Below are 11,468 nucleotides of genomic sequence, written 5' to 3' on the forward strand. Positions count from 1 at the left end.
AGACATCAAAGTTCCAAGGTTTGGAAATCTGTGAATTTCCATCACTCACTGCCTTCACAGTCCCAAGCCTGGGATGTGAAGACCAGGATAGTTATTATTGTTATTTCTGCTTATGGACACTACTCAGGGCTATGCATCAATCGCTATAGTAAGCACTTCACCTCTCATTTAATCTTCAAACAACTCCATGAAGTAGATAATAATCTCCATTTTACAGATAAGGTGATTGGAGGATAGAAATATTAGCCCGTTAACAAGGTCACATAACTAGTTTAGTAGAGCTGGGATTTGAATGAGGCAGTCTGGCCTCAGAGTTCATGCATTTAACTTTAGGTACTCTTACACCTATTTTACAGTTAGCGAAAGTGAGGTTCCTAGAGGCTAAGTAACTTGTCCAGGTGACATAGCTAATGGGCTATTAAGATTCAGACCCTAGTCTAGTTGAAGAGCTTGAGCTCTTAACTACTGTGATTACGGTAATAAGATACAGGCCAGAGCCCCCAAGGTTGTACTGATCAGAGCTGCAAAGGGGTGCAAACTGCCAGCTCCCGCCCCCTCTGAGCATCCACCTCCAGGCTGGACCCCAGTCAGCCACCCGGTGCACGGGAGGTATGACGCCTCCTACCTCTGGCATTGGGAGAGGCAGGTCCTGGGGGCCTCGGGCCGAGCCCGCCTTTGCTCCCCTTTGACGTAGGTGCCTGCGTCTTGACCCTCACTGCAGGCCAGGTGGGGAACCCTCAACCCGGGTCCTGGGACCCGTTCTCCCCCAGGCCTAACCCGCCCCCGGCCTCTCAGCTCCACGCCCCCACATCGTCCTAGTGCTCAGCGGTTGCTAGGATACTGCGGGCCGTTACGCCGGCGCGGACTGATGACGTACTACTGCTTCCGGTCCCTGGCGCTTCCCTCCCGCTGAAGCCGGGTGAGTGTGGTGTCCTGGCTGGCCCACCCAGACCGAGACCTGGAGTGGGTTCTGCAAGCGGTGGGTCCAGGCCTCGCATTCCTCTCCGGATCTACCCCGTGCCCTGCCTCTACAGCCCAACGTGGTGTGCGAGTGAGGGGCTGCCTGAAGGTGGGCCGGGGTTGGAGGAAGTGGCCTGGGAGTCGCCGCGGGGCCTGGGCCTTTTTAAGGCACCTGACCCGAGCCTTCTTGGAGCGGGCGTTGCCAGGGCTTATTTTCTCTAGGTTCGGAGACCTGGGCCTGAGCGCTTCACGTTGGCCCTTTAGGGGGGGTCATCTGGATTGTGCCCCGCCCATGACCTGCCATTCTTTTCCTTCCAGCATGATCTGCTGGAGCCCCAGCAACTTGCCTGAAAGAGACCACTCGACCTGGACGAACCCTTTGGCAGCTTCAGACCGTCCTTGAGAAGGATGACTGAGACACTATGGGCCACGCGCTTTGCATCTGCTCTCGGGGAACTGTCACCATTGACCATAAGCGCTACCTCTTCATCCATAAACTGGGGGAGGGGTGAGTGTTTTGGAAATCATTTAGTCCCAAGAATTGTGGTGTTTGAAGGACAGCAGTCAGCACAAGATAGGGGCACAGAGCCTCTAATTCACCAGACGGAGCCCAGCTCCTTGGTGGTCAAGAAAGTGGATTGTGGAACCAGTCTTCCTAGAGTCGCCATGTATGGCCTTGATAAGCCCTAGTTGCTTTATCTGCTTATTAGAGCTAATTTTGCTTCAATGATGGGGCTGTGAGGACTAAATGAGATAATTCGTATCAAGTGCCTCTCGTATTGCCTGATTAATAGCACTTGATAAAGGTTGGCTGTTATTTATTTAGTATTTATTGAAGCCCTGCATTAAGACCATAGGACCTAGAAAGTGACTATGTCCTTGCTCTATGTGAATAATCTTCAGACTTCTTTTTAGAGTCACACCTTGGGAGGGTTGCTAGTAAATGGGAGACACCCCCCCTCTCCCCTCGCACTTCTTCCCAGGGAATTCCTCTGGATCCCAGCAGTATGGGAGATGACCTTGGTCCTTCACTGACCCCTTTGGCCCACAGTGGGTTCAGCTTTGTGGACCTAGTGGAGGGGTTACATGATGGACAGTTCTACGCCCTGAAGCGAATCCTGTGTCATGAGCAGCAGGACCGGGAGGAGGCCCAACGAGAAGCAGACATGCATCGCCTCTTCCATCACCCCAACATCCTTCACCTCGTGGCTTATTGTCTGAGAGAGCGAGGCACTAAACATGAGGCCTGGCTGCTGCTACCCTTCTTCAAGGTCAGAAAGTCTCCTGGCTATGGAGGGGATTGCAACAGAGCGGTGTGTGCCAAGGGCTATTATGAGCACTCAAGCACATTAGGAAGCAGAGGTCATGTTCTGGTTTGAGCATTTCAGATTTGGGGTTTAAGGAACCCACCTGGGGCTGTAGGGTGTGTGGTGAAATTGGTATAAATTCTGACATAGGGAAAGAATCAGGCTCAGGGAGCAGAGGCTAAAAACATCAGCTGCGGGGAAACTTGTTTTGCAGAGAGGTACGCTGTGGAATGAGATAGAAAAGCTGAAGGACAAAGGCAACTTCTTGACTGAAGAGCAAATCATTCAGCTGCTGCTGGGTATCTGCAGAGGCCTTGAGGCTATTCACACCAAGGGTTATGCCCACAGGTCAGTGGGAGGCTCCATGTACTTGCTGGACAGAAAGGAAGAGCCTCATGAAGAGAAATGAGAGATCTCTGTGCTCTTCTCCAGGAACAGTCCCCGTGATTCTTTTGCCCCCCTAGGATCCTGGGCTTTTGGTTCAGGGATGCTCATGGGTCATTTCTACTTCCCTGCAGGGACCTGAAACCCACCAATATCTTGCTTGGCGATGAGGGGCAGCCGGTTCTGATGGACTTGGGGTCCATGAATCAAGCATGCATCCACGTGGAGGGCTCCCGCCAGGCTCTGGCCCTCCAGGTAAGAGTTTCCAGAGTCCTTTGCCCATCTCTTCCTCATCCTCAACCCCTTCTGGTACATGCCCCAGTTTAGTCACATGACCAAAACCTGTGCCCTGCTTCTGAGCTCTGGGGCCACTGTTCCAGGACTGGGCAGCCCAGCGGTGCACCATCTCCTACCGGGCCCCGGAGCTCTTTTCCGTGCAAAGCCACTGTGTCATCGATGAGCGGACTGATGTTTGGGTGAGGAGCGTGTGGGTGGGAACATGGAAGGGGAGGAGTGCTGCTCTGTAGCTGCTGTGAACTGGAGGAGCAAGTCTTTGGTTTCCAGTGCATGGGGCCCCAGGAAGCATGTATGTCCCAATTCCCCCATTGACTTCCTTCCTGGGAACTGTCACTGACACTGTACTCAGTTGCTCAGGAAGTGATACAATCTTGCCCTTTGAGCAGGATAAGTATAACTAAATGTCAGGGCTGGAGGCAGCGGCTCAGCACAAGATGCAGAGGCCTCCAGCTAACTGGCAGTTTCTCTGAGGCCCTGGTGGTGTCACGTGACTGAAGTCTGCATACTGTAGCCTCCTTTCACTACAGAGTGAAACAGAGAGAGATGACTCCATTGGTCCTCTTCCAAGGAATAACCAAGTTATGCTCAGTCCCTAGGCTGTGTGCTATATGCCATGATGTTTGGGGAAGGCCCTTACGACATGGTGTTCCAGAAGGGTGACAGCGTGGCCCTTGCAGTGCAGAACCAACTCAGCATCCCGCAGAGCCCCAGGTGAGCTTGAAAGGAGCAGGGGCACTCCAGGCTCCTCCCTTCCGTTTGCAGGGGTCAGAGCACAGCGTGCGGCCGCCTCCTTCACGGTCCCCTCCTCCTTCTGCAGGCATTCTTCAGCCTTGCGGCAGCTGCTGACCTCAATGATGACTGTGGACCCCCAGCAGCGCCCTCACATTCCTCTGCTCCTGAGTCAGTTGGAGGTGCTGCAGCCCTCAGCTCGGGACGAGCACACTACCCACATCTGAACAAACCCGTGGCCACGTTGAGAAGTTGGCCCCTGTGCCTTGGCAAGGAGCCGCCCTCCCTCAGTAGAATCTCCATCCATTCAGTCCAGGACCGTGCCCTTGTCACTGGGGGCAGCTGGGGCCTGGGACAGTTTGCTCGGTCTTTTGTCTCCGATTCTGCTCTCTCACCCCCAAGAGCAGTAACTGGACTGGAGGCCTGCCTGGGTGGGAGTGGGGGATGGGGAGAGGGGAACTGGTAGAATATAGTCAAGGCTCTGAGCAGGACTGCTGAGCACACATCATGATCTGCTTCCAAATCTGGGGGCAGGAGAATGTATAAAACAAGAATAAAGTGAAAGCAACTTGGTGTGATCTTAGTCTCGTTGTTCCTGGAGTGAGAGGAGGTGCAGGGCGCCCAAAGGCTGGCTGCCTTTTCTGGGGGAGAGCCTGGAGAGAAGAGGGACTGGCAAAGCCTCAGGAGTGGCGTGACCATCCCTCCACATTTGGAAGCAGGTGTCCCTACCTTAGATCTGGCTGGTGGGAGAGTGGGCACTTCTCCTAGCTTGTCTTAGTCAAAAACTTCAAACTGCTCTGGCCTGAGCTGGTTTCTATGCCAAGAACTGGGCCAAGGGCCCCCTTAAAGCACCCTCACCTCATTCTTTCTTCATTCCCATGGCTGGGTAGCTTAGTCAGAGAAGCCCAGCTGGTTTTCCAGGAAGGGCTTTTGGGTGGAGACACCTGAGGAAGCTTTGGGACAAGCACACAACTGGTTTCCAGCCTCTGCCTGGGGGCAAGGGGAGTGGAAGTAGATATTTTAGTCCAGAATCTCTCCCAGATGGTTCTGGTTCACACATGGTTAATGATTAATGGGGCCTGTGTGGTGTGGCAGTGTCCAGCTGCCACTTCCTGCCTCCTCTGCTGAGTAAACAGGGGCCCTGCCTTTGCTGGGCTGGAAACCTGTTCCCTCGGGAAGGGCACTGCGTCCCTGAATCACCAGGGAGGGGAGGGGAGGGCAGGGTTGGCATCTCCTGCTCCTGAGAGTGACGCTCCCCCTGCCAACTGTGCCCACCCCCCAACTGCTGACGTCAGTGTGGGTCCTGGGGTGCCTATTAGCAACCTTGAAGTTTTCCCCAGGACCCTGGCAGGAGGCTCCCACCAGCTAGCACAGAAGCTGAGGCCAGAAAGAAAGCACAAACAGAGGGGAGATGACCTGGCTTTTAATGGCACAACCCTAGGCCCCAGCAAAACAGCAAGACCAAAAGTAAGCTTTGCAAAGCTGCTGGGAGGTGCACGGACACAAACAACTCTGGGAGATCGCCCTTGTTCCCTCCCAGCCCCCAAGCTTATGACTAGGCTGCATGCCCAGGAACTCTGGGCCTGCTCAGCCCCACTCCCAAGCCCTTAAAACGCACAGAGGTGTCTGGGCCAAGCTTTGCTTCCAGTCTCGGTGAATGCAGAGCAGCAGGAAGAATAGGGTAGCAGTCTAACTCTCAAATACAGAAACGGCTGGGCTTAAACTCCTACTTGGAAAGGAAGTGAAGCCTCAAATCCTTTAATGGCTCATGTTGGACAGGTCCAAGATCCGGTCCTCATCTCCCCCCTATCCTGGGCACTCCTAGGATAATACATGGGGTCATGTTTCCCGGGCCTGGCAAGGGCCCCTTGGCAGGTCTAACCTTCATCCACGGAAGGAAAAAGTCATGAGCAGCACATAGGGCGGCAGCAGAAACAGCAGCAGCAGCACAAAAGGAGAAGGCAGCAAAGCTCAAGCACTCACAGAGGGACGAGAAACCGTGCAAGGAGACTGTTTATTTCGAAAGGATTTTGCAATAAACATAGTGAGTGGGCTCCAGGCAGCGGTTCTATTCTTCTCCCTCATCCTCGTCCTCATAGGAGTCGATGCCCACTTCCTCGTAATCCTTCTCCAGGGCAGCCATATCCTCCCGGGCCTCAGAGAACTCACCCTCCTCCATGCCCTCGCCCACATACCAGTGCACAAACGCCCTCTTGGCATACATCAGGTCGAACTTGTGGTCCAGGCGGGCCCAGGCCTCAGCGATGGCGGTCGTGTTGCTCAGCATGCACACAGCACGCTGCACCTTGGCCAGGTCTCCCCCGGGCACCACAGTGGGGGGCTGGTAGTTGATACCAACCTTGAAGCCTGTGGGGCACCAGTCCACAAACTGAATACTGCGCTTGGTCTTGATGGCAGCAATGGCGGCGTTGACATCCTTGGGTACCACGTCTCCACGGTACAGCAGGCAGCAGGCCATGTACTTGCCATGGCGGGGATCACACTTCACCATCTGGTTGGCAGGCTCGAAGCAGGCGTTGGTGATCTCTGCCACCGACAGCTGCTCATGGTAGGCCTTCTCTGCAGAGATGACTGGTGCATAGGTGGCCAGGGGGAAGTGGATGCGAGGGTAGGGCACCAGGTTGGTCTGGAACTCGGTCAGGTCCACGTTGAGGGCGCCGTCAAAGCGCAGGGAGGCTGTGATGGAGGAGACGATCTGGCTGATGAGGCGGTTGAGGTTGGTGTAAGTCGGGCGCTCGATGTCCAGGTTGCGGCGACAGATGTCATAGATGGCCTCGTTGTCCACCATGAAGGCACAATCTGAGTGCTCCAGGGTGGTGTGAGTGGTCAGGATGGAGTTGTAGGGCTCCACCACCGCTGTGGACACCTGGGGGGCTGGGTAGATGGAGAACTCCAGCTTGGATTTCTTGCCATAGTCAACAGAGAGCCGCTCCATCAGCAGTGAGGTGAAGCCAGAGCCAGTGCCCCCTCCAAAGCTGTGGAACACCAGGAAGCCCTGAAGTCCTGTGCACTGATCAGACTGAAAGACAAGAAGGAAAAGAGCAATGTGGGTGGGGAAAGGACCTGAGGATCTCTTATGTTCTGGCTTCACAAAAGTCTAAAATTTCTCAGGTGTTAAGGCAGACTAAGGAGTATCCCAAAGCCACAGCATGCTCTGGGACATATATAATTAAAGATGACTCCATGAAATGGATTTGGAAAAAAATGTTTCTGACCATTAGCATCATTTCAAAAGCTTCCTTCCTTCTACCCCCAATTCTTACCAGCTTGCGGATCCGGTCCAGTACTGGGTCAATGATTTCCTTGCCAATGGTGTAGTGACCACGAGCATAGTTGTTAGCGGCATCCTCTTTCCCAGTGATGAGCTGCTCGGGGTGGAAGAGTTGCCGGTATGGGCCATTTCGGATCTCATCTGAAAAGGCATTCATCACATCGTTAGAGCAGAAACCACAAGGATATGCTCAGCACAGACCTCCCTCCCTCAGCCTGGTGGCTGTGGTCAGATATATGGAAGCATTCATCCTCCTGCCAGCCTGAGATAGCAGTGTGTGAGAGAAACCCAGACCTGCTGCCCAGGCCAGTCTGCGATCAGCCTCCCTTCTTTAGCTTCCAGCAGGGCAAGGGGTTTTGCAGGGCCAGGAAAGCCAGGTCTAGACATCCTTAATTCCACCCTCTCTTCTGCTCACCAATTACTGTAGGCTCCAAATCCACAAAAACTGCCCGGGGCACATGCTTTCCGGCACCGGTTTCACAGAAAAAGGTCGTGAAGGAGTCGTCCCCTCCACCGATGGTCTTGTCACTGGGCATCTGTCCATCCGGCTGAATTCCATGTTCCAGACAGTAGAGCTCCCAGCAGGCATTGCCCATCTGGACACCTGCCTGCCCCACATGGACTGAGATGCATTCACGCTGAAGGGTAAAGAGAGGGGACATGACATAAGCCCCACATACATAAGTCCTTACCTCATGAGCCTCTCTCCCACCCTATCACCTACCAGTTAGTTAGGATGACTCAGTTGGCAAAAGGGCCTGAGCAGAGGTCAAAGAGGCTGGCATGCTGCCCAGGCTCTCCTGCATAGGACTTTCCAACTGGAGGCACCCAGTAGGGCAGGCCAGTTCCCTCAGCCTACTTCTCCATGGGGACCTTGTCAAGTAAGAGCTGTGGCTCCATATGACCCTGCCATATTCACAGGACATTCAGGCAGGACGGAGAGGTCAAGTGCATATGAGAAAGGCGGACACTGCAGTCACTGAGACAAGGACAAGTGATTTTTTCAGCTGTTACCAATCCCTACTCCCACAGATCAGCTTCTAAAGAGCTTGAGAAGGGACAGAAGGTTTTCCAGAGCTAAGAATTTATAGCTAGAGGTCGGCCCTTGATTAATTCTTTGCTTTGAGGATGAACAACTAGAATATCATATAACCCTCTGTCCCTTTCATTCTTGCGAACTGTAGAGGTGTCTCAGCCTTCCGGTCAGGCATCAACTGACCATGCTGGCCAGCAGGATGCCCTCGCCCTCACCACCTTTAAATCCCATCTGGCTCTGGGGATCAATCCCATCTGGCTGCTCTCCCCACCTCTACCCCCACACCCTGGGTATCTTCACCACGTTCATCCACTGCGGCGCCCTTACGGAAACTGCAGAGAGCAGTAAGGCACCGGCAGTAAGGGTTGTGGGCACTGGGGCACTCGCTGCCCTAGGCTCATTCCTGCCAGTCTGGAATTAACCTCTGAAGAGCCAGAGTGGTGCAGAGCAGGGCCGGCGCGGCCTCCCTTTTCGACACCGAAATGGCGGGGTGACGGTTTGCAAACACCCAGAAAAGGAAGCGGAACCTGCGATGAGGCCCCGAAGGTAACCTGCCTTGCCCTGGGCGGGGTGAGCGCCATCCTGCGCTCTGGCCCCGTATTTGCCCCTTCTAGATTCTTTCCAGGTCCATCCCAGTGGAAAGCGAGGATTGGATTTCGGCCCCCGTCCCTGGGCTATAAATACCACCCCCTACACACACCTCTTTCCCCTCCCCCCAACCTGGCCTCGGCCCGCGCTTTCGCTCAAGCGCCAGCTGTCTCTGCCCGTCCGTGCACACGGACTCCGGCTGGAGAGATTCCGGCTCGCCTCACTAGGCCGAACCCCATTCTCGCCACCCCTCCAGGATCAAAAGAGGGGTGCTGAGTCACGAGGTGGGGGTGCTGTGGGTAGAAGGGATGCGCCCACAGTCGGAGGAAAGGGAGATGCTGAACCAAGTGATCTGACCCCTTCCCACCTTCTTGCACCAAGCACGTGTTTGGTCAGTTCCAGGGACTTGGGAGTGAGGGGGAGGCTAGGAGCGGAGGGCAGCCAAGCGGGGTCTCCCTCGACCGCGGAAAGGACGGGCCGCGGGACCGCGTGACTCCCCTCAGGAGGGTTAGGACACAAATACTTGGCGGAGCAGGAGGGGATTCCAGGAGGACTCCTCTCTGCTACTGAAGATTCCCACCCCGCTCTACCACCCTCCCTAGCATCCGAAAGTGGACAACTTGGCCCAGCCAAAGTCACCGGGAGGGGGTGGGGGAAGGCAATCCCCCTCCAACACCTCGAGACCTGAAACTCCGGATAGAGGGCCCCGAGCAGCCCTAGAGGGAGGTTCCCCGAAGAAGAGGAGAACTTAGGGGACGGGCGCGATGCCGGCGGGGCCGCACTCACCATGGTGAGTCCGGGCGGTGGGTCTCACGTAGAGTCCGGGTGACGGGTCTCAGTGAGAACTGCGCTAGCTGCAGTGCCGCACCGCTCTTATATGCGGGGGGCGGGCCCAGGCGCTCCGACCGCCCACTAGGAGCGGGGCGGCCCAATCGCCACGCCCCCAAAAGGTAGGCGGCCCGGAGGGGTGGGGCCAGAGCGAGTCCCCTCCCCGGGGCGTGCCAAAGTCCCTCACCTGTCCCGCGTGAGTGAGCAGCAGCGACCCGAGCTTAAACCCTTCTCTCCCGGCTTTGCGCCGACACTCGGAGCTCCCGAGCTCCGCTGTTGGGACGCAAGGCGCGGTGCCAGGATGTGTCTCTCCTGCACCTGCTTCGTGGGGGCGCCTGTCGCTAAGGTGTTCTGACTTTGGCCGTGTGCTGCAGAGGCTGTTTTTCCGGAGTGGCTGCAGCCAGCCTTCGCCTGTGCCCTCCTCGCCCCGCCTCTCTGGAGGCTCCGGCCGACTGCCTGGCTCTGGCGCGTCCCCCAGGAACGGCTTGCAGTCGTCGCACGAGGCCTGCTGGTCCCCGGCCGGGACGGCTGGCCTTCGCCAACGCCCGCGGGCGGCCGAGGACCGGGAGCTGCACAGTCTGAGCCCCAGGTTGCCGATCCCTTAGGTTGCTCCGCAGAGCCGAACCCCACAGTCTGTCTGCGAGGGCCGACCCCCAGAATCTGTCGCGTCTCGCCGGCTGCCCGCTGGTCAGTGGCCCCGTCATCAGCACCGTCACTATTAGCCGGCCCTCGCCATAGCCACCTGCCCACTTTCCTGCACCCAGAACCGCTGGAGCTCCTGGGATTCGCATCCTGACTACCCTATGTGACCTTGGGCAAGTGACTTAACCTCACTGAATTCTAGGCATCTTCACCGGTTAAAGGAGATAACGATCCCACCCCCAGAAAGCATTGTGAGGTGTTATAACGTTTGTTGACTCTGAACAGGAAAAAAGAAAATGGAGATTCTGATGTCATGGCTGGTTTTGACTTTCCCATCCTCTTCTGTCCTTAAGCCATGGGCAGGATCTGCTACCTGCATCTCAAAGCCCTCCGAGCTCTGGCAGAGGTCTCAGCTAAAGCTATTCCTTGTTTCTACTTTTCATCCCCATGTCTCGCAAGAATGGGCTTTTCAACCCACTTCTGCTTTCCCTTGCATGCCTTACATTTTCTACCTGTCTCTTTTCACTGCAGAAATCATCAGAAGTGCCCTACATGCCTATTGGTACATCCTGTCTCCTGGGAAAAGATTCACCTGTCTCTCCTATTTGTTTCTCCTAGTGTTTCCTAGGGCCAAGACTGCCTGACAATATAACACAGCAGGATAAAATAACTAGCAATGGCAACTTTCTACCAATAAAATAGCTAACTGATACCTTACTTTACCAAGGCATGGAAAGAAACACCATGAAATATGACAAGGTCTCTTTTCCCAGTAGACTAACCATATGGTTGGGAGAACAAGACTCATTCATAGAAAAGAAACCTGGCAAGGGCACATAATGAGGTTGCTTTGGGAAATGGGGTCACGGTCTCTACAGAGCAAGGAGCCTTGGTGACTACAGAATACGTGGCCTCGTTCAGACCTTCCCTAGCCCTCTGTTTTCCTTGTGCAGCCCAACCCTGCAGAGTGAGTATTTTAAGAGACTTGTGCTCTCTTAGGCAAAACCCCAAACCTATTTGTTCTTCAGGTTCAGCTTCTTTTTCTGTAAAACTGGGATAATAACTTTGGATTGTGAGGACCAGATGAACTGGAGGATGCATACGTACACAGGAAAGCACTATGTATCCAGCTGCCTGGACTCTTAGAGCATTTTGTTCACTTATTTTAGTGCGTGTAGCACCTCATGCTGCAGTTATTCATGCATATGTCCATCTTATTAGACAGTGATCTTGCTGAAGCAAAAGACTGTGTCTTATTCACTTTTGTGTTCCCCAGTTCCTAGTATGGCACTTGGCACATGGTAACATTTGCTAAATGTGTGTCAGATGAATTGTTTCATTATAGAGATGGGACTGAAAGTAAGGTAAAACTCTTAAGATGCCAGAAGTTTCAAATTAGCAGCCT

The 11,468-nt window shown here is 54.7% G+C and overlaps 2 protein-coding genes across 5 annotated transcripts; one reads left to right on the top strand and one right to left on the bottom strand.

Annotated features, from left to right (window-relative positions):
* Window positions 1-901: 901 nt before the first annotated feature.
* On the top strand, window positions 902-4,093 carry STK16 (serine/threonine kinase 16). Of its 4 annotated transcripts, none has more exons than XM_068968106.1 (8): window positions 902-919; window positions 1,279-1,468; window positions 2,012-2,231; window positions 2,482-2,615; window positions 2,786-2,906; window positions 3,032-3,127; window positions 3,538-3,659; window positions 3,766-4,093. In XM_068968106.1, exons 2-8 carry the CDS (start codon window positions 1,383-1,385, stop codon window positions 3,902-3,904), a joined length of 918 nt encoding a protein of 305 aa, XP_068824207.1. In that variant the 5' UTR covers window positions 902-919; window positions 1,279-1,382; the 3' UTR covers window positions 3,905-4,093. The 4 variants fall into 4 exon arrangements, with proteins under 4 accessions (XP_068824207.1, XP_068824206.1, XP_068824209.1 ...); XM_068968105.1 differs by lacking the exon at window positions 902-919 and adding an exon at window positions 941-1,069; XM_068968108.1 differs by lacking the exons at window positions 902-919; window positions 3,032-3,127 and adding an exon at window positions 941-1,069.
* A 1,598-nt stretch (window positions 4,094-5,691) lies between these two features.
* On the bottom strand, window positions 5,692-9,423 carry TUBA4A (tubulin alpha 4a). Its single transcript, XM_068969630.1, has 4 exons — window positions 9,380-9,423; window positions 7,385-7,607; window positions 6,962-7,110; window positions 5,692-6,717 (listed from the first exon to the last, which is right to left on the bottom strand). Exons 1-4 carry the CDS (start codon window positions 9,380-9,382, stop codon window positions 5,746-5,748), a joined length of 1,347 nt encoding a protein of 448 aa, XP_068825731.1. The 5' UTR covers window positions 9,383-9,423; the 3' UTR covers window positions 5,692-5,745.
* Window positions 9,424-11,468: the final 2,045 nt, after the last annotated feature.

This window comes from Capricornis sumatraensis, chromosome 3 (assembly GCF_032405125.1).
Source record: "Capricornis sumatraensis isolate serow.1 chromosome 3, serow.2, whole genome shotgun sequence".
Lineage (NCBI taxonomy): Eukaryota > Metazoa > Chordata > Mammalia > Artiodactyla > Bovidae > Capricornis > Capricornis sumatraensis.

Coding starts and splice junctions, on each gene's coding strand:
- TUBA4A (XM_068969630.1), bottom strand. Junction 7,111..7,384: donor TTTGGAGCCTACAGTAATTG/GTGAGCAGAAGA, acceptor ATGCCTTTTCAG/ATGAGATCCGAAATGGCCCA. Junction 6,718..6,961: donor TGGACCGGATCCGCAAGCTG/GTAAGAATTGGG, acceptor CTTGTCTTTCAG/TCTGATCAGTGCACAGGACT.
- STK16 (XM_068968106.1), top strand. CDS start 1,383: ATGGGCCACGCGCTTTGCATCTGCTCTCGGGGAACTGTCACCATTGAC. Junction 2,616..2,785: donor ACCAAGGGTTATGCCCACAG/GTCAGTGGGAGG, acceptor ACTTCCCTGCAG/GGACCTGAAACCCACCAATA. Junction 3,660..3,765: donor AGCATCCCGCAGAGCCCCAG/GTGAGCTTGAAA, acceptor CTCCTTCTGCAG/GCATTCTTCAGCCTTGCGGC.